The following is a 21,752-nucleotide window of genomic DNA, read 5'->3' as shown; positions in this document are numbered from 1 at the left end:
GAGAGAGAGAGAGAGAGAGAGACAGAGGAAGATAATAAAAAGAATAAAAACTAAGGGCCCAGATGTACAAAAAATGTGAGTAAGGAAGAAGGCAGGGAAGAAGGTGGATGATGGTCAGTCCTCCAGAAGTCTGGCCACCTTCCTCAGCTTATAAATTACAACCCCCCTGGAAAATGGGGGTGGGGGGCGGGGAATGACGAGGCTCTAGCCGTGGCCTGGGGGAGGGCGGGTGGTGGTCAGAGCTGCTCTGGCCCATGTGGTGGAACAGTGGCCAGAGTACAAGGATCTTTCGGGTGGTGGGGGTGGGCCAGGGGAGATTCAGCAGCCGCTGGCAGGAGTCACGCAGGCCCCCTGGGACTTCACTTTGTGACGCTGGCCCCCCCGTCGCCGGCCCCCGCTGCTGGGCTTGGGCTGAAAGGGAGAAAGAAGGAGCTTGAGAAGTAGTGGTCCACTGGGAGCAGGGTAGGACAGCAGAGGGGCAGGGTGGCGGGAAAAGGGGTAAGAGAAAAGCGAGCAGGCAGGATGGTCCCGGCCTAGCCTGAGCAGTCATCTACTACACGGCCTGGAGCTGGGCACACCCCCCCGTTAGATGGAGCCAGCACCCAGCCTGCCCTCCTAGCAAGCGGGGCACCTGTGATGATGGTGTGAGACGGAGCTGTTCTGAGAAGCACAAGGAGAGCAGGAACCAACACCTGCCCCCATGGATAGATGGAAAGAGAAAGGCTCATCGTGGGGGAGAGAACAGAAAGGATAGTCCAGACAGAAGTTTCCTTCTCCAAAGAGGGGTGAGATGGAGAAGACCCTGGAAGGAGCAATATGAGGGGGCACCTGGAGAGAACCAGGGGACTGAGCTAACAGGAGATGCTGAGTGAGAACCACACTGATACGGGGCCCAAGGCCACCTACGCCCACCCAGGAGGACCCTCTAAGGCAGCACCTTTCCAACAACCTTCTGGACCACCACACACACATCCCACTCCCACACACAGACCACACGTGCTCTTCCTTGGGAATTGGAACCCTGACAAAAATTTTTCTATTGCTTCATTAACACCAAAGGTTAATCAGGACCAACTCAATCAGCTGTATGCAGACCATGTCTCAAAGACTGGAAAATACCGCCCTAAGAGACAAACAGCGCACGCTTAGCACTTGTGTGCCAAGAGTTGGGGGAGACGCCTTCTATGAACTGCAGACATGGGAGCTAGACACAGGCTGCCTGAAGCTCTCCTGTCACCTCCACCAACTAAAGCAACAGTCACCTTCCCACTCCCACCCTGCGGTGGGCAGGGGACCCGGCCGGCGCAGGCAGCACACTCACCTGTGGCTGGAGACTGCTGGACAAAGCTGGTTGCACAGCCCCGAGAGAGCAAGCTTCATCTCCAGGGGGCGGCACCCCTACTGCTGGCCCTCCAGAGGGGCCTCCTTCTTCTCGTTTGGTCAGGGGACCCTTTTTTGTTGACTGCATTTTAATTTGCTGGGGCTTTGAGTTCATCGGAGAGTTGTTGGTGGTCTGGAGGAGCTGCACGAGCCAAGGAGCTGAGTGAGGCTGGAGCCGCAGGCAGAGACGTGGGCTCAGCTGCCCAGGCCCCGGGCGCCCGCCCCCAGGGACTGCCCACTCCCTGGCCTGGCTGGTCCTGAGTGAGGTGGAGAGATGTTCTCGGCCCCATTCAGTGTCTCAGGGCTGCCCCTCCCCGAGCTGATGTCTCACCTGCCTCAGCCCAGCCTGGATCCCTCCTAGCCCCTGCCCCAGCTGCTGCTCCCACACAGCCTGTGCATCTTGGCTATGCCGCACCCGCCCTAGCTCCTAGGCTGGAGTCCGGCCTGCCCAGAACCTCGTAAGAGAAACCAAGAGGCTCTTTTTCTCGCTAAGCTGGCTGAAACTCCTCAGAGCGTCAACTGCATCTCTCCTACTGCCCCTATAACAAGAGTCTGGGGCAAGTTTTAACTTCAGGCCTCCTGAAGAGACCAAGCAAATGTTTAGCATCTGGAAATGTTTAGGGTGTGGCTGTCAGGGATCTTAAGAGCTACCACCCAGGAGGGACTGATTTAGAGCCTTCCCTTGTGGCCCAAGTTCAATCTCAAAGCAGGGGGGAGGGCTGCCATACCTCCAAGGGCACTACAGCACATGTTGGCAGCTTCTGCCACTCTCAGCCAGTCCCAGAGGCAAGTGGCCTTCAAGGACATGACCTACCCGCCTACCCCAGGTCTGTACTGCATGGATGGGCCTGAGGAAGGCCGTTTTGGAGGCAAGGGCAGCCTAAGGTTGCTCCCAAGATTTCACAAAGGCTGTTTGGAGCAAGAGTCAAATCACTCTATCACTCTATCAAGTGTCCCTACCCAAGGCCATGGGTGAAGTCTGTAGAGGGTATGAAGTGGACTCCAGGACACACAGCTCAGGCCCCAAGGGAACTCGAGCCTAGGCCCCCTAGCTGTCCAACATTCACTCTAACCTGACCCAGTGTTGTAAGGGTGCCGCCCCAGCCAGGCCACTGCAGCCTGTGCCTGGCATCTCGGAGACCAACCATGGCCAGGTCCGGACACTCTCCTACCACTGTTTCCTCAACCCCACCTGAGCCAGGCCTCAACCCCACCTGCTCTCCTCCACGGTCACCACCAAAGCCCAAGGAGACCTCTCAAGGGGAAGAGAGAAACTGGCGCTAAGGCCACACTTCAGCACTGTTCCAACTCTCCCAAGGTGGGAACTAGTGCCTCTGTCCGGGCAGCCTAGGGGGATTCTGCAGGGCTTCTCCTGCTGTGCTCACAGTCTGAAACTGGAGTGGTCCCCATGCTTCCTGGGGCTGGGCAAGGAGGGCTGCCTGGCCATACCTTGGTGATGGTGCCCACAGCCTTGGTGCGGCCTTCTCGAAACACCAGCCGCTGGTCTATGTGCAGGTACTCAGGGGTCTTGATGAAGCGGAAATGCACAGTGGCCTTGTCCCCGGTGCGCAGACAGTCCTTGTCCATGCTCAGAATGGTAGCCGTCTGCCTGATGCTCCCACAGTGCACTGCCAAGAGAGCCAGGGGGGTCACGATAGGACTGAGCTGCCCAGTGGCCTCCGGGCAGGAGACGCAGGAGTGAGAGCATGGAATATGCTGGAGCTGTGGTCAGCTAAAGGCCTCAAGGGGCCGCGTGTGGCCAAGTGAGTTGGAGGTCCGCTCTCAGGTCTGATCCTTACCACACACACTCAGTTAGACCCCACCTTCCCTGGACCCATGGTCCTGGTTCCTGAATACAGGGCACTCTGTTTGCATGTGCGCCTTGTCTAGACTGTTGGCTTCTTGACGGCAGAGCCCCTGCCCAGCATTGCGTTCCCCAGCACCTTGGCAACACTGCCTGGCACACAGAAGCATTCAGAAGACGTTTGCTGAAGGAACGAGTGTGAGGTTCTTGCGGGTAAGTCTGGGTGTCCAGAGTCCGGCGCAGAGCCGGCGCTCAGTTAATGTTTGCAGAAATGAATAAACACTGCAGCTTATGGGAAGAAGAGAGGGGGCACATCACTGAACAGCACGGAGACCTGACTCTTGGCTGCAGCTGAAACCTGGGGGTCCGGGTAGCTGGAGCGCTTTGTTGGGGGAGCTAGAGCAGAGGGCCTCCTCGGCTGGCAGTGCCCTTAGACACCTACCCATGGCCTGGTAGCGTGGGCTAATCGTGGTGGGGTGGTGGAGGACAAGGATCTCGGCCTCAAACTCCCAGGATGCTTGGGGATTCAAGCGTGGGGAAACCATCACCATGCCCTTGCGGATGGACGAGCGCTTGATCTGAAAGAAAGAGGGAATCCCACACCTCAGGGGCAATAATGCCCAGGGGTTCTTTCCCCTGGTCCCAGAGGACTAGGAGTCCTTTCTGGGAATGGAGACCACCCCAACTCAGCCTTGCCCTCTCACTGCACTAGACGACAGGTCTTCTAGGGTGGACAACACGGGGCTGACTTGAGTTCTATGTGGGAAGCCTAAACACTCCTACTAGGGGTCAGGAAAGGCTTTGGGCAGGAACTGGCATTTCAGCTAGGCCTTGAAGGATAGTTAAGAATTAAGTGGTGGTGAGAGGGCAGAGGTAGGCAAGCTTTCAAGTGGAAGGGACAGGGTGAGCATGATGTGACTGTTGGAGAGAATAAGGAAAGTCCCACTCTGCTAGTTAATTTCGTTGGCAGGGAGGTAGGTGACCCTAGAGCTAACACTTACCCCAATCCCTGAGGGACAGAAGGCTGACTGGGAGGAGGATTTGGCATGGACCCCAAGGACCCTACGTAGAGGGACGATCTGCAAAGGAGGAAGGTGTCTTTCTGACCTTACCACTTAGTTTGGGGCCCCCACCTCAGGCACCAGAAGGAGGAAAAGAGCTCAGGAGGCAGGCAGGCCTGGGTTCTAGTCCTGGCTCTAGAACTTACTAGCTGTGTGTTGCTGGGCAATTCACTCGGGCTCTCTGACCCTGAGTCTTCTGACCTGTAAAAGTGAGGTCAGTAATCCCTGCCTTACAGAACAGCCAGGACGACTAGAGATGGCCCAGAGCCTAGCATAACGAACCCGAGGGAAATTCTTCTTTGTATTCTCGGCACTCACCTTCTTCAGTGCAAAGGAGGCTGTCTGGCCCCCCCGCACCTCCTTGACAGGCATGCGCTTGCGGTGGATTGATTTGACAGCAATGGACAGGAAGTTACCCAGGGGATCTGGGCCAAGCAGCAATGTGTCATTCAGCTTAATCAGGCCTCTCAGTGTTGTCCCCGACACCACCGTCCCCACACCCTGCAAAGAAGGCCAGGGTCTAATAAGTCTATCCCACTTAGGTCCTCCCCACCATATACTTGCCCTGATGCCCCCGTAGGAAGTGCCCACCAGCCTCCCGGGAACCCTGTTCAGTCCACCAGAAGCCACTCACTGGGACAGAGTAGGTGTCGTCAATCTGAAACTCAGCAGGCTCTTCCTCCCGGTAGCTGGTGCGGGGGGACAGGAGGTTGAGGAACATCTTCAGCAGATCTAGGTTCTCACCTGTAACGTTGGAGATCTGGAATATCGGGCACATCCTAAGTGGAGGGTGAAGAAAGACAAAGGAGCTCAGGTGGCCAGCTCCTGCGTGACAGGGTGGGAGCAGGAGAGCTCCTGGAACATGTGCTGCTGCTAAGGGCCCCACTGCCCCCTCCCCAGCCTCCCAAGCCTGGGCTCCACCCCCTCCCCAGCCTTCCAACTGCCGGCCAGATCTGCTTCAAGGCCTTCTTCTTTCATTCAGTTTTAGCTCTGAAATCTGTCCCTGTGTCTCTGTCTCTCTACCACTGCCATATTTTGGACTTGTATGACTGCCTCTTCTTCCTAAAGCACACACATTCTTCCTTAAAATTCTTACCTGCCTTTCCACTGCAGAGAAGACAGAATTCCCTCTTCCCAACATCTCTGCAGGTTTATTTCTCTCAAATTCCTGTCTGCCAGCCAGACCAGAGAACCTTCTCTTCTCCCAAAAGCTTAGTACTTTTTTGCTTCCCATTGTGTTTCTTCACTCTGATCCTGCTGCCTGAACTCTTTCCCTCTTACCCAACTAACAAATCTTCTCCTCCTTCAGGGCCCATCTGCAACGCAGATTTTTCCAGGAAACCCTTCTCTGAAGGGCACTCCTGACTCCTCCCAAATCTAGGGAGCACTTTTTGCATCTGTTACACAGGACTACACCTGATTTTCCGTCAGTCATCACAACAGCCTCTATGTCACCTATCTAGGGTTAATCATACTCTTCAAGATCAGGAATTATATATTCCCCATTGCTCCCAGAGTAGCACCTGCACAGAACAGGCATGAGGAATGAATGGAAACAGGGGCGTCTGAAATGTACCCCCTCTGCTGGCCGCCTCACGGTACTGAAGGCAGCATCTGGACACAGCCACAAGCCAAAATGCCAGCCTGCTCTGGGTGCTGTATACCGACTAGCCATGAGGAGATGGCTCCTAAGCAGCCCCAAGACTCTGGGAAAAGGAGCAAATTTAACAAAGTTCACTATTATCAAGAGAGTATCTCTGACCAAGGAGGTGACCACCTTGAGGACAAGAATTATACCTGAGTCAATTCTGAATCCTCACTGCCTAGATGAAGAGCCTGGTACAGAACATCCAATATTTATGGAAGCAAAGGATACATTAACAAATAAATGAAAAATGCTAATCTGTGATTAGAGAGTTTTTGAGAGACAACAGTATAAAAACTTACTAAATAGTTATAAAAAAAAAAGGCTGTGTATATATCACACAGCAGTCAGCCACAGTGCTGTGCTGTACATACATGGTTTCTAACACTTACGAGGACACTGTGGGGAAGGGAATATTATTCCCATTTCACAGGCAAGGACACTGAAGCCTCAGCTGGGATTCCAACCTCAGCAAGGCCAGCACCTCAGAATCTGGGTTGCCTGATATAGCTCCAGGGCAACACTGCTGGCCTAGAAGAACTTGTACGGAGACCAGAATTTTCTATTCCATCTAACCTCTGCGCCTGCTCAACAGTGAGTGCTCCCTACCCCATTACCTCTCAGAGCTGAAGTTGGAGGCCGTAACGATCACATCATCCTTGCTCTGTACCAACACAGGGATCTTCCGGCAGCCTGGAGACTTCAGCAGGCGCTGTAACAGCTTCAGAGTTTCTTAAAGGTTGAAATGGAACACAATTAGGGGGACAGAGCTTTCTCTCTGGCCAGGCTTCCAGGGCAAGACTGGTCCACTCCTTACTGAGAGAAGCAGGAGACAGACAGACCAGTGTTAAATGCCATGCCTGGAGAAGCAAAAGGAGGATCAAAACTTGGGGTGGGTATGTGCTTACTAGAGTAGAAGGAACACAGATAAAGCCTGTCTGGTAAGGTTACAAGTCTGAAACCTGTCGGATTTCTCCAGAGTCTCTAGAAGACCCAAATCCTGTAAGTAAGTGACTGCGGGGTCCATGGGAAAGGCAATGCTCTCAGAATGCTCTGCTTCCAGGATAAAAATTCATCTGACAAAGGATCTCTGTGACATTTACACATCTGCAGAAGCCCTTATGAGGCATTCCAAAAGGACACCTCTCCACTTCTCTTCTTCTACCATCTGCAGCAGTGAGGGAGAAATGTGAGGCTGTTCTGAAACCTTTGGTGGTAGAAGGCAATCAGACCCCCTGTCCAGATGCCTCCATACGTATCCTGTTCAGATGGTAAAACCCAACCCCCTGCCCTGCAGCCATCTGAAAAGAGGTGCCAGACTAGGAATCTCAAGGATCCTATATTTAGAACCAGAAGGAATGAAGAGCAGGGGATAATTCTAGGGTGTGCTTAGACCAAGAGCTGAACAAAGGAAGAAGCAGAAGATTCTGGCTTGATGGAAATTCAGACCAAGGTCTGAGCACAAGACAAAAAAGCAGAAGATTCTGGGCTGAAGCCCTGGCAGCACCACCAAGGAGCCACAATGGGTGACAGCCCCAAACAGAGAGACTGCTACTAGCCACAGGCTTCACTTACCTTGCAGGATGTTGGCAGGACACATGTCAATCTTGGTGACCACCACAAAGACAGGCACATTGAGTGCCAATGCTAAGCCCAGATGTTCCTTGGTCATCCCCACGATGCCAGCATTGCTGCCCACCTGCCCCAACACAGAAAGAAAGGTCAGGCCAAGGGAGACAGAAGTTGCTGCTGGGTGGTCACAAGAGCTCAAAAAAGGCTGGGTTAGGAGAGAGCTCTCATCTGACGCCCGCATTAGAACAGGGACACATGGGGTGGAAGTCTTAGGCCAGAAACAAAAGAGCTGTAGATGAAAGCGGGGCTGGGCACAGATGGCTTTAACCTCTGATTTAATGATGTGGGCTGTCAAAATCTGAAGAGACTTGGAAACAATAAAGCCAGACAGTCAGGAGAAACAACCATCTAGCGTCGTGAAGGTAGATTCTGTCTAACATCACTGGCCCCCAATTTCCTGTCTATAACATGGAGAGATAATAACATCCCCTCCTTTAGAGGGTCTCTTGAGGTTTAAGTGTCATAATGTATGTCAAAGATCCCGTACACAACTGGCATGAATTAGGTGTTCAAGAAATGGCAGCTCTTATTGCTGTTAACTATTCCTTCCCGTAACAATAAATGTTTTAAAACGTCACCATAAAGGTTGGCTAAATAAAGGAGCACGCATGTACAAGTGTGCCGCACGAAATGTACCAAATGTCCTATGGACAAGAAAGAGGAAACTCTTCTCTACCGACATGGGATAATCCCTAAGGTATGTTTTTAAAAGAGGAAAAAAAGCAATGTGTATACAGTACGCTGCCCTTAAAAGGGTGTAGAACGGATCGTTGTTTGAAAGAAGCAGCTGTAAGAGCTGGAAGACATTTGGGGAACATCTGAGATCCTCTAAACACTTCCAGCCTAGATATTAGGGAACTCTTGTTCATCTTCCCGCTGCTGTAATAGCAGGAGACAGTTCTTAGTTTTAGGAGCTGTGTGCTGAAGGATTTGGGGGTCAAGAGTAACAATGCCTATAATCTACTTTCAAATGATTCAGCCAAAACAACAACAAAAATACACATACGTATCCATGACATCTAAAGATAAACAGAGCAAATGTTAATGATTGTTGAATCTGAATGGTGGGTCTACGAGATTCACCTTACTATTCTTACAACTTTTCTGTTTTGAAACTGGAGGGAGAGAATGTATCCACAGTTGCTGGTATGATTACAAAATCTCTCTGGAGAATACCTAAGAAACTGGAAATACTGGTTGCCCCTGAGAGGAAACTGGACAGAGGAGGAAGGGAAACTTTTCACTGTAAGCCCTTTGATATCTTGTTTTTGTACCACATGCATGCGTTACTTACAAAAACATAACAAAAGTTGCCACGACACATTTATATAGTTTAATACGTTCCAGAAGGTTTTCATGTTCTCATTTGATCCCAGGTCACAGGTGAGCCGCTATCCCCCCAACACCAATGTCCCCTGCATGTTCCCTTCTGCCCACACCAAGATACCTCCTCTCTCTGCCTTCTAATTCTTCTCATTTCTTCAAACCACCTTTCCTATCCAACCCAGACTTGCTTTTGTTCTTCCCAACTGGGATAAGAGAATGCTCTCTCACTCTGTTGTCTGTATATTTTAAAGGTTTCCCCTCCCCCCCGGAAATTGTCATGGGGCAATAATGATTTCAGTGTTTTCTACAGAAAATTTTTAGTATTTGGATTATAGCCTAAAGTGAGATAATACATAACATTTCATCTAGGGTGAAGGTATTTCCTTTAATCGGCCTTGCTCACTATAGCTTAGTTGGACAAATGCTCATTTTAGACTGGTTTTATACCTTTCTTAATATAAACCCGACAACTCCCCCTAATACGCCCTAGGGCTCCTCCTCTCAAATCCCTTCTTGTAGAACAGCTTTTCTTAGCCCCGTCAAGTTGGGGGTGGCCCCCTGAAATGTTTAAGGATATGGGCAATGAAATCATGCTGAGATCTCAAGAACCTTCGGCAGAGAGCCGACAAGAGTGTTCACACATATGCTCTGCCTCTTTACCCTTCAGTTTGGGGAGAATTCGCCTGAGAACCTGTGTTTGTGGGGCAACTTGATCAGTTATGCTCTCAACAGATGCCTGTGTTTACTACACTTATTAATACAGGCAGCTGGAGGAACTGGGAAACGGGGAAGGGCTTGGAGAAGGATTTGCCAAAGGAAAACTTGCTCACTTGTGCTCTCTGTGAAAGCTGTGAAGCTATGGGCAAGGCTGTGGGCCCCACAGACTCCCACTCTCTGTCCAGAGATCAGTGGGACCCAAAAGGAAGCTTGGCAACATGAGCCAACACAGAATGCTCACCTGCCTTCTCAGGTGAGCTACAGGGTGAGCTGCTCTCACTAGACTCAACTGCTGTATCTTCCGGTCCAGCACGGTGCCAGGCACACAGCCTCTCCACAAGTCCCTCGGACTGGGTGACACTCCTCCCAGGCTTTGCAAGAGGCCACCTCCCAGGCACCTCTTGACTGCTGCCTGTGCTCTCCTCCACTTCTTCCCAGGCCTCCCCTTCTCTGGGGGTGCCACCTGGTGTCACCTCAGCAGAGAAGCCCAACCCCAGGAGAAACATTTCTGAAGGTAGTAAGTAAACCCTAGGAGAAACCCTCCTCTGTGCCTCTCTGAAAAATAAAAGAGGGCCGCAAATGGCACCAGAGGGAGAGAGATCAAGGTACAGCCCTTCAGAAGGTCACAGTGCTCAGAGGACTAGGCATCCCTGTAAAATCTGTCATCCTTACCCAGTGTCAAAGACCCAAACCAACAGGCCTCTGTCGCAGAACAATTTCTAATACTTGCGCATAAGCACCCCCCAAACAGCCCAGCTGAAGCCTCCCGTCCTCAGGAGCGCCTCACACTTACCATGAGCATGCAGAAGTCAGGCAAATGACCAGTCATGCCAAAGACAGTGGTCTTCAGGTACTTCTCATGGCCAGCCAGGTCGATGAAGGTAATCACCTTAGTGGATTTCTCACAAATCTTTGTCCATTCCAGGCTGCCACCATGGCTATCTGGCTTGTTCACCACATTGCCTTCACTGTCAAAGCCCAGAATGTCGTTGCCCACGCTGCTGGTGCGACCAGATTCAATCTCGTGTTTGTGGCGGAAGAGCTTCTGGCGGGCAAAGCCTCGGCCATTGTCCAGCTCCCCATGTGTCAGGACCCCCAGGAGCGTGCTTTTGCCAGCATCCACGTTGCCTACTACTGCTACCCTGTGTGTACATGAACCCAAACATCCTGTGAGAGTCAGCGAGGGAGCCAAGTGAATCTGAGTAACTGGATCTGTAAGGACAGACTTGCCCCTGAGCCTCTCTAGCCCACTGTTCCTCCCATTCATGGCTGAGCACACTGGGAATGACACTGGAGGTATACCCAGGGTAGAAAGAATTATTCAGGAGGACCTAGGCTCCTGTCACGATGGCTTTCTCTCTTAACTTCCACAAGCCTCCTCAAAGCTGCCAGACAGAAGCCCAACAGCTGAGAGAGGCACAAAATGCTCTCCTCCAAGACTCTGGTTTTTATTTTTTATTTATTTATTTATTTTTAAAGATTTTATTTATTTATTTGACAGAGATAGAGACAGCCAGCGAGAGAGGGAACACAAGCAGGGGGAGTGGGAGAGGAAGAAGCAGGCTCACAGCGGAGGAGCCTGACGTGGGGCTCGATCCCAGGCTCGATCCCAGAACGCCAGGATCACGCCCTGAGCCGAAGGCGGACGCTTAACCGCTGTGCCACCCAGGCGCCCCAAGACTCTGGTTTTTAGCCTCACAGGCTGATAGGTAAGAAAGTGTAGCCCACATAATGGCCACAAATGTATGGCTAGCCTCCCACTCTTACCAAATGGAAATATTTAAGGATGGCAAACTACAGAAATAGAAAATGGAGCTATCATGTCTCTGGACGCTCTTTCCATGCCTCAGAAGGGGAAGGAGTGAAGCTGACATGGCAGGAGCCAAAGGCTCAATCACCATTCTCTGCGAAGCCCTAGACCACAGGTCCTACTGCAGAGAACCCCTGAACTGTTCTGAGGCCTCCTCACCTGACCTCCAGGAAGTCATTGTCTCCTACTCGTTTCCGAACCAGGTAATCACGCACACGGCCCCCAGCTTCTTGACGTTCCCGCAGGAGGATGACATCAGCCTCTATCTGTTCCGCCATGCTCTTCACTGTAGCATAGGAGGCCTCCATGTCAGCTTCACTCAGTCCATACTCAGTCCCATCTGGTGACAAGAGAGCCCAGACATCAGCCTGCCAACAAGCCAGCCGGTCAACCACCCCTACGAAAGGCCCCACCCCAGGCACTGGAGAAGAACATGGCTCTCTCTACCTGACACTTATCAAAAACTTGGGCACACACAGAGTTAATAAATAATAGTGCCATCGGCTTCCCCTTTAAGCAGGGTATTCATTAATTCATTCAACAGTAATCACTAAGACTCTCTAAGGTTTTATGCCAAGCCTCATGCTGGGTACTGGAAATACAGGTGCCCTTGGTGAGCTCACAGCCCAGCGGGAGAGACAGAAAATTAATTAATTGTAATACAGTGTGAGGGCTTTACTAGAGAACTGTACAGAAAGAATGTAAAGCGTGAGCTACTGGCATTGCCTGGGGAAGCTAAGGACAGCTCTGCAGGGTGTTGACTCCAAGCTGGGTCTCCAAGTGTGGAAAATGAACCTACAGAGAAAGGAATAAAAACATCCTAGGCACAGGAACAAAGCACGAAGCATGGCAGGTCATGGCACATTCAGGGACCAGTAAGCAGCTCGGTGTGTTGGGGAGCAGGATGTCAAGTGGTGAGAGACCACACAAGAGGTGGGAGCCGTTAAGCAGAGACATCAGAGAGCTGCAAAACACAGTATGCACCAGGCAGTGGGAAGCCTTGAGGGTTTAGGCAGGGGAGTAACACGATCAGATCGCTGTGGGTTAGAAAGAGGTCTTGAGCAGCAATATAAACTGTGCACTGGCAAGCGAGAGACCAGAAAGGGGAGCCCAGTTAGGAAATAATTCTAATAATCCAGGCAAGAGATAATGAGGACAGGAGTCAAAGGAAAATGGGGAGAGAATTTAAGAATGATTTTAGGGATAGCTTTTTTTTAACTGAGGTGGCTCAGGTGAAATATCCAGCAAGTAGCTGAAAACAACTGAGTCTGAGCTCAGGATGAGGAAGGGTGTCCAAAGGAAAGGCAATGGACCAGTCAACCAATCACTTGAGTGCTTACTGTAAAGCAATCCCTGCAAGGTGCCTTCCACCTGGTGTCATGCAATTCCCACAACTCTTCCCTCAGCTTTTCCTCCAGTCTCTGGGTCTCACAGAACACCTCTGCTCCTTCCCTAGGCTGATCCCCCAGCATGCGCCCAACCTCTCTTCTCTTTTACTGCCTCCCAAGACCTTGCAGTACCTTTTCTCACCTTCTCTTCCCTCCTTCCTTGCTTCCTCTTACAAACGAGCTCATTCTTATACTACAAAAAGGAAACCGCCCCCCGTGCCCCTGCTTACTTACTAAGCTACCATCTCCCCTGTTCCTCCTTTTCACCATCAAGCATCTTAAAAAAGTGATTGCACCTGCTGACTGTATTTCTGATGACTGTAGAAGAAACTCATTTTTAAGGCATTCATGGACTTCAACCACTCATCTAATGCCCTTTTCTTGACCCCTACAGCATTTGACACTGCTGGTTATCCTACCTGTGCTTCTTGAAGCACCTCCCTCCCACTCTGCTTGCCTATTGCCTGAACTCTCCTGCTTCACCTCTCTACCCTCTGGTTCCTTCTTCTCTGTTTCCTCTGCTGGTTCTTCCTGCTCCTGTCCCCTAAATGCCAGTCTTTCCCAGTAGTAAGTCAGTGGCCCTTTTCTCTAAACATTTCCCTTGGCCATCTCATTCTATGGCTCAAACTGTAGCTTTGTAAACTACAGAAACATTCATTTCTAGCACTGTCCTCTTTGCAGAGCTCTAGACTGAATTTCCAATTGCCTGGATGAGAACTCTTAGAAGCCTGGCATCTAAACTCAACTACTCCACCACCCCCCCTTTTAAACAGTACAAAAACTAACACCACTAACAAAGCATTTTAGACCTCCCTGCAATCCTAAGGTGTAAGCATTACTGCTCCCATTTACCAGTGGGATAAAGAGAACCCAGAGTGTGAGCTTGGGTCTTCTGATTCCAAACCTAGAGCCTTTTCCTCTGGCAAGGGTTCCCCTTTGTGCCCGACTAGTTCCTCCCTTGCCTTCCTTACTTCTGATGACACCACCACCCCCCCAGTCACCCAAGCTCAACACTCACCCCTCCAGTCTTGCTGATTCTAGCTTTAGGCCTCGCTCTTCTGTCCTTGTACCTGCTCTCTTGTTGCCAATCCAGTGCCACCAGCCTGATTCAGGCCCTGTTCTACCTCAATCACTGCAAGACCCCAAGCTGGTCTTAGCATACCCGGGCTCTATTCGCTGCAGCCCATTACATACACACAACCTTAAGCTCCTAATCCAGGCACAGTTCTGACGTTTTCACTTCTAACTCAAAGCCCAGGAATGGCTCCCCCAGCCCAGAAGCATCCGGTTCCAATTCCTTAAAGGCCTCCCCCATTTATCCCCCACACCCTCCTCAGTTTTGTCCCAATGCAAGTGGCCCATGTTCCCTGCACTTCTTCAGTTCTATACCTTTGCTTATGTATTTCCTGTCCTAGCAAGCCATCAGTGCACCACACACTTGTGGAACAATGTTTTGTATGCAGGTATTCCCCTACTATACATAGGCATCTTGAGGACAGGGTATATCTCAAACATTCCCCGGATGCCCCATGAGGGTGCTTTTCCTCCATCAAGTCCTCTAATGTTTGCAAAATGCAAAACAAATGAACAAAGAGGGAGCAGTTGGGCTGAGGAGCTTCCAAACACATGGCCAACTGAGCTCTGGAAATCTTCTACGTTAGAGGAGGGCTTGTTGAAAGTGTTCCTAATAGAAAGTCTGCTCATCTTGCCATTCTTGCCAGACCCCCAAATTCTATCCAACCTTCCCTGTTTCTGGTACAACAAAATCCTTTCAGGCCCTAGTCCACACCAGGGGGCAATCACGAGCGTTCCCTTGTCTATCTAGAGCTCCCAGAAAATGCTCCCAGTCATATTACCCTTCTCCAGCATGCACTGCATTCCTCACTCTGTAGGAGTGGAGACAAAGGTCAAGGGGAAAAGCCGCAGAGGTCCAATTACCTAAAGCCACATATTCAGCCATGTCCAAACCTAATCAGATTTCTGTCCTGCCATCTGACTTACCTTTTCTGTACATACTCTCCTGCTCAACATGCTTTTAGGATAAAAGTCTTAACTCTTTGATATGGTATTCAAAAACCATTGAGATCGGGGCTCACTGACCTGTCCAGCCTACCCTCTTAACACTCCCAACCTCACATTCTATACTCCCACTTTACAGAATCACTTTTCGGGGCACCTGGGGTAGCTCAGTCGGTTAAACATCCAATTATTGATTTCAGCGCTGGTCATGATCTCGAGGTCGTGAGACTGAACCCCGCGCTGGGCTCTGCACTCAGCAGGGAGTCTGCTTGAGATTCTCTCTCCCCCTTCCACTGAACCCACCCCCACAGGAGCACACTCTCTAAGATAAATGAATTCTTAACAGACTCACTTTTGGTCCACCGAATATTCCACAATCACGAATGACTCTGTGCCTTTGTGCATGTGGCTTTCTTTGCTCACTCACTACTGCCTCCATTTACCTGGAAAACTCCCATTCACCCTTTAGTATCAATTCAAGGGGCACCTCCTCTTTGAAGCCCTTCCTGATGCCCCCACAAAGACCTAACACTTCTTCTATGTTCCCTGAAAATTTTAACACAGTAGCTGATTCTTGTAAGCCATGACTTAATATGAAAAATGAACAAAGTAGTTCTTCAAAGAAATCTCATGGTAAATCAACTATAACCTGGAATCCTTACAAAATTATTACTGCAATTACTAATACTAGGTAACATTTATATAATGCTTACTATATGTCAAGTATTAATCTTCACCATGACACCATGGGATAGATTCTATTATTAACCCCATTTTAAGACAAGGAAAAGCCCAACAGGCAACTGCAGACCTACCAGGCTCCAGACCCTTAACTATCAGGCCAAAATGCCTCCTTTTAAAATTAGGAATGTACACTTAAAGAGCATGTTACTCTGCTTAGAATTTTTTAATACCTAATTTATCCATACAAAATCTCTCTGATGTAGGGTGTGGAAGTATGCCATTATCCCCATTTTACAGATGAAGGAAGTGACAAACAGAGGTGAAGCACCAAGCAACACAGGAAGTCAGTAATGAAGCTGACCCCTGGGGGCCTTGCACGTGGTTTAGTCCTCTGATGTTCAACTTGTTTAACTAGTTATGATCTTTTTCTCCCTCTAAAGAATTCCAGCAGGAAGGAGTCACTGTGAATGTAATAGCGTCCAATTGGTAGATGCAAAGATAATGCTTGGGTGTACAGGAGATGTGATAATGTCTATCTGACATCTTACTACGTTCTGCCATTGGACGGTTAATCAGTTGTGAGTTGTCAAGGCATGGTAACATTCACTAAGAGTTCACACTAAAGAATAAGGGGGAAAGGGTGGGGTCTTAAGAAGATCATCAAAGAACAGTCCCAACACTTGTCAAAATTGATCTAGATGTGGTTTCTTCAATTCTACAAGCATGAAGTGGCCTTGGAGCGGCTCATCCTATTACAGCAGGCCAGATGTGCACCTGAACAAAAGCTTTCAAAAGGCTACCAACAACCCCCTAGTCACCAAATAGAATGGCTTTTTCTGAACCTGACTCTCCTTGCTGTCTTTAGCACTTGACAATGCTGACCAATTTCCTCCCTTTCTTCACAGGCAACCTCTCCGTCTGCCTATCTCTCTAACCATGCTTTCTTTAAAGTGATAAGACCCAAAACGGGAAGGTGGCAGCAAGGATGGAATGGAAGGAATAGATAGGAGACATTTCAAAGGAAGGCACAGCAGTATTTGGAGATCAAACCCCTCTTCCATGTGTCAGTCTTGCAGCATTTCCAAATATTATTTTCTACTGAAATTATCTATGTATATGTCATCTTTCTTTCTGGGACAGAGACCAGATTATAAGTATCCAAAAGTACTTTGCAACAGTATCAAGCCCTTAGAAGATACTTAATAGATATCTGTCAAATAGTTAAAGAATGATTTTGAGATTTTCTCCATCTTAGACTAAAAGGAATTACTACCTCCATTTACAAAGCCTACATTCAGCAAAGACCTGTTCCTTTAATGATGCATCAAGGCCCACCAAGGCTTCCTGCAAAGATGACAGAGGCAAGTTCTGGTACGAGCTAAATTCATAACTGTTAACAAGCCCAGCTGCCATTTCAGCAAAGATAATGTCAATAATGTCACAATGAAGTAAGGGCAAACAGGCCTTCTATCGAGGTTATAAACTAGGAACAACCAAAAACAAAAAACAAAAACCAAACAAACAAAAAAAACCCCAAAACCCAAAACCCCCAAAAAAAAAAAAAAAAAAAAAAAGCCCAAGATACAATCTGCAATGAGGACAGCCTTCCTCTAAAACAGTGGGCCCCACGACAATGGACTAAGGAGGCTGGAGGACATTAATCGGCACCTTCCAGAATGGTAACAAGGCTACATGTCTGACAGGATCTTGTAGAGAGAAAAAGAGGACTTCTGTTAACACAACTATCCACACTGAATGGTCACTGTGGTCTGAAGCAAGGTAGCCTTGCTGAAGAGAGGAATTCTGGGTGTCCCTTTCTTGCAGACGTCAAGAAGAATCACAAAGGTTCTCTGCGAAGCAGGCAATAAGTAGCAAGGGGATCTATAAACAGGGCCTGGAGAGGGAAGACCTAGCGCTGCCCAAGGAAGGCTTAATTGTAGACCTAGCTGTGACTTGCTCTATTACCTGAGATAAGAAGTTTCCTTGCTTTGTGCTTTCCCCTTATGCAAATTGAGAGTACTGGAGGTAGAAAAGAAGCATCTGTAAAACCGCCTGGAAAGTGAATCTTTGAAGTCGAGCATACTATGGCCACTAAGGCGGGAATCAGCATTATCATTTTGTACTTTAATATCCTCCTGAACAGTTCTGCAGACACTAAAGAATCACTGCAACTGAGACACACGAACAGGAAGTCAATCAAAGAGGGAAAATGTGCTCTAAGTAATTTAAAAATAAAGCGAAAGGAAAACTATGCTCACCTGATCCCTGCCCAATGACATATATGGTCTCTCCGCATCCCTCGTCCATCCTCTCCCACATCTGCCGAAGTAGGCTGTCATACTGCTCTGATGTAGGGCTCACTAGAACCAGCTAGAAGAGAAACCAACAGCCTTAAGACCACACTTACTAGAGGAGCACCACAGCCAAAGTCGATCAATAGCCTGACCAAAGACCCTGACCGAACCCCACAGCACCCTGATCTAAAATAGCTATGCAGCCCCCTCATGCCCTCTCTGCCTCTCCTGAAATAGACTTTGAGCCTAAGCCTTCTATGAGTTGAGTTATATGGTGTACTAAAATGAGTATGTCTGAACCACAACCCACAGAAAAGACGGTGTGAGAAGCCTGCTTCCTGCTGTTTAACAGGAGGAGCAGGACCCACAATGACTGAGAATCTGGACTGTGGGCAGAAACTGATGAGCAGTGCTTTATTACCTACATGTCAAAGTCTTCCACCGGCAATGCGCAGTTCACAGGACAGAGATCTCATACACTGCCATGCCCTCCCCACTAGGCCAATGGTTATTACAGTAACAAAAGAATTCTGTTCCCTCTTGCCTTGGCTAACTTGATTATTTAGGAATCGGCAGTTAAAACTGCTGCAAGACTCATCTTCGTCAACAAAACACCATTACCGCTAAGATGAGTACTGGCACCATTATTTTGCAAATTTCTGCCAATAACATTAAAATATGAACTACTTATTTGGGGAGGCCATTTACCAATAGGTACGTCAGATTCCATCCTCTGACTACTTGTGTGTGACCTTGGACAAAGAACTTAACCTCTCTGCGTCTCAGTTTTTCAATCTACAAATAGAGATTATACTACCTGCGTCCTAAACACACTATGCAGACCAAGTAAAATAACACACAAAGCATCTAGTCCACAGCTTGATAAGTGGTAATCAGTTTCCTTCGCCCAATCATTCCTAGAAAAACCTTCTTGGATGCAACTAGCCACTACAGTCCGCTAATTGTTTCTCCCTTTGAAAGCTCTCAGAACTTTCGGTCTCCACAGCTAATTGTAGCAAGTGTATAAACTTACAGCTTCTAGTCTTTTCCTTAGGAATCAATCTATTCAACAGATCCCTTCTCCCCCTCCACACTGTCAGTTTTCCTTTTCAATACCATCAAAATTTATACACATATAGCTTCTCAACTTTAAAATAGTGAGGAGGACTTCCCCAGCTCTGTGATGAAGTAACACTTCCCTATCCCAGAACATTAAATAAGTTGGTCAGGAAATGAAAGTACTATTCTCTTTGCAACTCTGCCTTGCAATCTCCCACTGTGTTTTCGGGATTCTTCAGCACCTTGACCATGAATTGACATCCAACTCATCTGCTTTTGAATCAAGTGCATTTCTTACAATTTCCTGAGTTGACTCATTAGGGCTTGTACTTGGAACCTGGGTGTTGTCTGGGTCTTTTGCATCATGTCACATCGCCTCACACATTTCCTCTGATCATCCCTCTCTCTGAGCTTGGCCATTCTCATTGTGGCAGTAGAGACATCAGACAGGAAAACTGTAATAAGGCAGATAGCTGGTTTCTAAGTAGGCAGCTGAGACTAGAGAGAGAGAGAGAAGAGTTGAAATTTGGCTGCCTAGGTTGCAAGGGAAGTTCTCTCCAGTTTGGGTCAAGTTTCATGCAGTTTTGCCACCAGAGATTGTGAAAAGTCGCAAATGTTTTCAATGCTCAAAAAATGTCTTTTTACTGTAACTATCCAACCACAGGTAGGAGGCAGCGTTGGTGTTCTCTCTTCCATAGGCTGCTATTTAATCTGCACAAGGAATTATCAGTTACTCGGTTCACTTCAAACATTTACTGCCTAATAGTATCAGGCACTGTACTAGGTAGGTGTCTGTTAGAAAAGCAAAATTCAATCGAGTACATTTCAAGAGCTAATTGGCTTTACTCTAAATTCATGAATCAGGCAGCATCCTATTGAGCCAGGAGAAAGGAGTTCCAAGTGACTGTACCAAAACCAAAGATTTTATAGGCAGAAAGGGGGTGAGACAAGGTTATTAGGGAAAGAAAAGAAAGGATCATTTCAGGCAAGGTTACCTTCAGTTTGGGAGAGGGTGAAGCTGTAACTAAGTACTGGTTTGTAGTCCAGGGGGCAAATGACCCCCATCTTGGGCCTGGTTTTTTGTTTTGTTTTTAAACGTCATATACATTTCTCATTTTTACAACACATCTGTACTTAAAAAATGAAGGAGCTGGAGAACCGAGAGGTTAAGAAACTTTCCCAAGGTCACAGCGCCTTTTTAAGTGGCAGGGCAGGAAAGGGAACCCAGTCCTGTCTGACTCCCAAGTTGGCATTCTTTCTCCTTTAGCGATGTTTAAGCGCCTTCAAAACACCAGTCACATCGTACACTTACTTTTTTATCCTCACAATGCCAAGCAGAAGCTCAGCCCTTAACTCCTGCCTACCTTCTCACAAGCTCAGAAGCCCCGATTTAAAAGCTCCTTCATTATTCCATTCATACCAGATGAGCGTCCACTCCCAGAATGGCGAGGTTATGGGTCCTGCCCATCTTTCAGTTTTGGTTTGGGAAGGATAATCCTCAGCCCACTCCGACACGGAGCAACTACTTTCCGTCTCCTATTCCGACACCAGGAAGAGCCCCGGCTGCCTTCCTGCCCCCGGTGGGGTTGCCCGATCCTCCCGCGCCTCCGCTCCCCCTGCCTCAGCCACCTCCGACTCTCGGCAGCCGTGGCCAGTGCAGGGAGAAGACCACCCCCTCAGTCTCGGGGGAGGCGGCACTGCTCGGGGACCGCAACCGCGCGGGGCGCTCCGGGCGTCGGGCGCCCCCGTTCCACGTGGCGGAGCCGAGGGGTTGTGATCTCGGCGGGAGCAGGACGGCGAGGCCGGCAGGCGCGCTCAGAGGAGCGGCGGTGCGCACGGCCTCGGGGCCGCCCCTCGCCCGGTTAGCCCAGCGCTTCGTACCGGCTGGTGGGCAGGCTCGGCCCCTCCCGCCCCCACCGGCGCCGTCGCCGTCGCCCTGGAGACGGCTCGGCCCGCCGCCCCGTCCCTTCAGCGCCCGCCCGGTCTCCTCAGCGCCGCCGCCGGCGCCCGGGCCTACCTTGCTGGTGAGGTCCAGCTCCGGCTCGCCGTTGAGCGCCTCGCCGTCCTCGCTGCAGTCGGAGTCGAAGCCGCCGTGGAGGCGGGCGGCAGCCGCCGCAGCCCTGGCCGCCCCCGGGGAGCTGGGCTCGGGGGCGAACATAGAGGCCGGGACCGGCGAGTCCATCGGGGAGCGACTCCGCTCCGCCGCCATCTTTAATAACTTAGGCTAATTCGTAGCCGGCCTCCCCTCCCTCCTCGGCGTATTTGCCTAATCTATGCGTGGCCCCGCCCTGCCCCTCATCGGATAATTTATGCGAAACTTCTCCAGCCGCGTAGAGGGTGACACGTATCTCTAGCTAAGAAACAATCGACCAGGCCTCTCAGTCACCAATCACTGCAGCCCTTTCAAGCACCTAATGAATAATTAATGAGGTCCAAACCCCAACAACAAATGTCTGAGACGTCACGCGCCTAGTTCGCCCCTCGGGAGGGGGCAGCACCGCGTCCACGCTACCTGCCTGGAGCCTTCCAGCCAACGAGACTGGGCAGAGTATGACTGACGCAGCAGCCATCCAATGAATGGGGAAATACACACAACGTTTACCCTCACCTCCCTCTTTTCCGTAGGCAGGGTTCAGTTTCCAAATCTTACTGCAAAACAGTCGCCGCGGAGAGCCTTCCGATGATGGACAGGGGCAAGGCCCAATCTAGTCACCGAATAGGTCCCGCGCCTCGGGCCACCGCCCACCGGGATAGTAAACTGCACAAGGCGCCTCCCTCCTTTCAACTCAGTGACTCCCTCCCGGCAGTCCCTGGAAGATCGAGGTCCGAAGTGCTGGCAACCTCCGGGCAATTTTAATAGAAGGATCGATGCCTGGAATACTATAGCAGCCGAAGAGAGGCAATTAATTAAACGCTGACCTTAGGGAGAACTC

At 49.8% G+C, this 21,752-nt stretch overlaps 1 protein-coding gene across 1 annotated transcript; it reads right to left on the bottom strand.

The window, feature by feature from the left end:
- Positions 1–21,057, bottom strand: GTPBP1 (GTP binding protein 1). The gene is made up of 12 exons (XM_040637546.1): positions 20,837–21,057; positions 17,725–17,836; positions 11,535–11,715; positions 10,359–10,707; positions 7,466–7,589; positions 6,508–6,622; positions 4,880–5,024; positions 4,564–4,746; positions 3,627–3,762; positions 2,830–3,008; positions 1,322–1,522; positions 1–411 (listed from the first exon to the last, which is right to left on the bottom strand). Exons 1-12 carry the CDS (start codon positions 21,026–21,028, stop codon positions 319–321), a joined length of 2,010 nt encoding a protein of 669 aa, XP_040493480.1. The 5' UTR covers positions 21,029–21,057; the 3' UTR covers positions 1–318.
- Between the last annotated feature and the right edge of the window lie 695 nt (positions 21,058–21,752).

The sequence above is a fragment of the Ursus maritimus genome, unplaced genomic scaffold, assembly GCF_017311325.1.
Source record: "Ursus maritimus isolate PB19 unplaced genomic scaffold, ASM1731132v1 scaffold_21, whole genome shotgun sequence".
NCBI lineage: Eukaryota > Metazoa > Chordata > Mammalia > Carnivora > Ursidae > Ursus > Ursus maritimus.
The sequence above is the reverse complement of the archived record's forward strand: the minus strand, read 5'-3'. Positions and strand labels throughout refer to the sequence as shown.

Excerpts from the sequence above, each read along its gene's own strand:
- GTPBP1 (XM_040637546.1), bottom strand. The coding sequence starts at position 21,028 with ATGGCGGCGGAGCGGAGTCGCTCCCCGATGGACTCGCCGGTCCCGGCC. Across the intron at positions 17,837-20,836 it reads AGCTGGACCTCACCAGCAAG|CTGGTTCTAGTGAGCCCTAC; the intron begins GTAGGCCCGGGC and ends TTTCTCTTCTAG. Across the intron at positions 3,009-3,626 it reads CCCACGCTACCAGGCCATGG|TGCACTGTGGGAGCATCAGG; the intron begins GTAGGTGTCTAA and ends CTCTCTTGGCAG.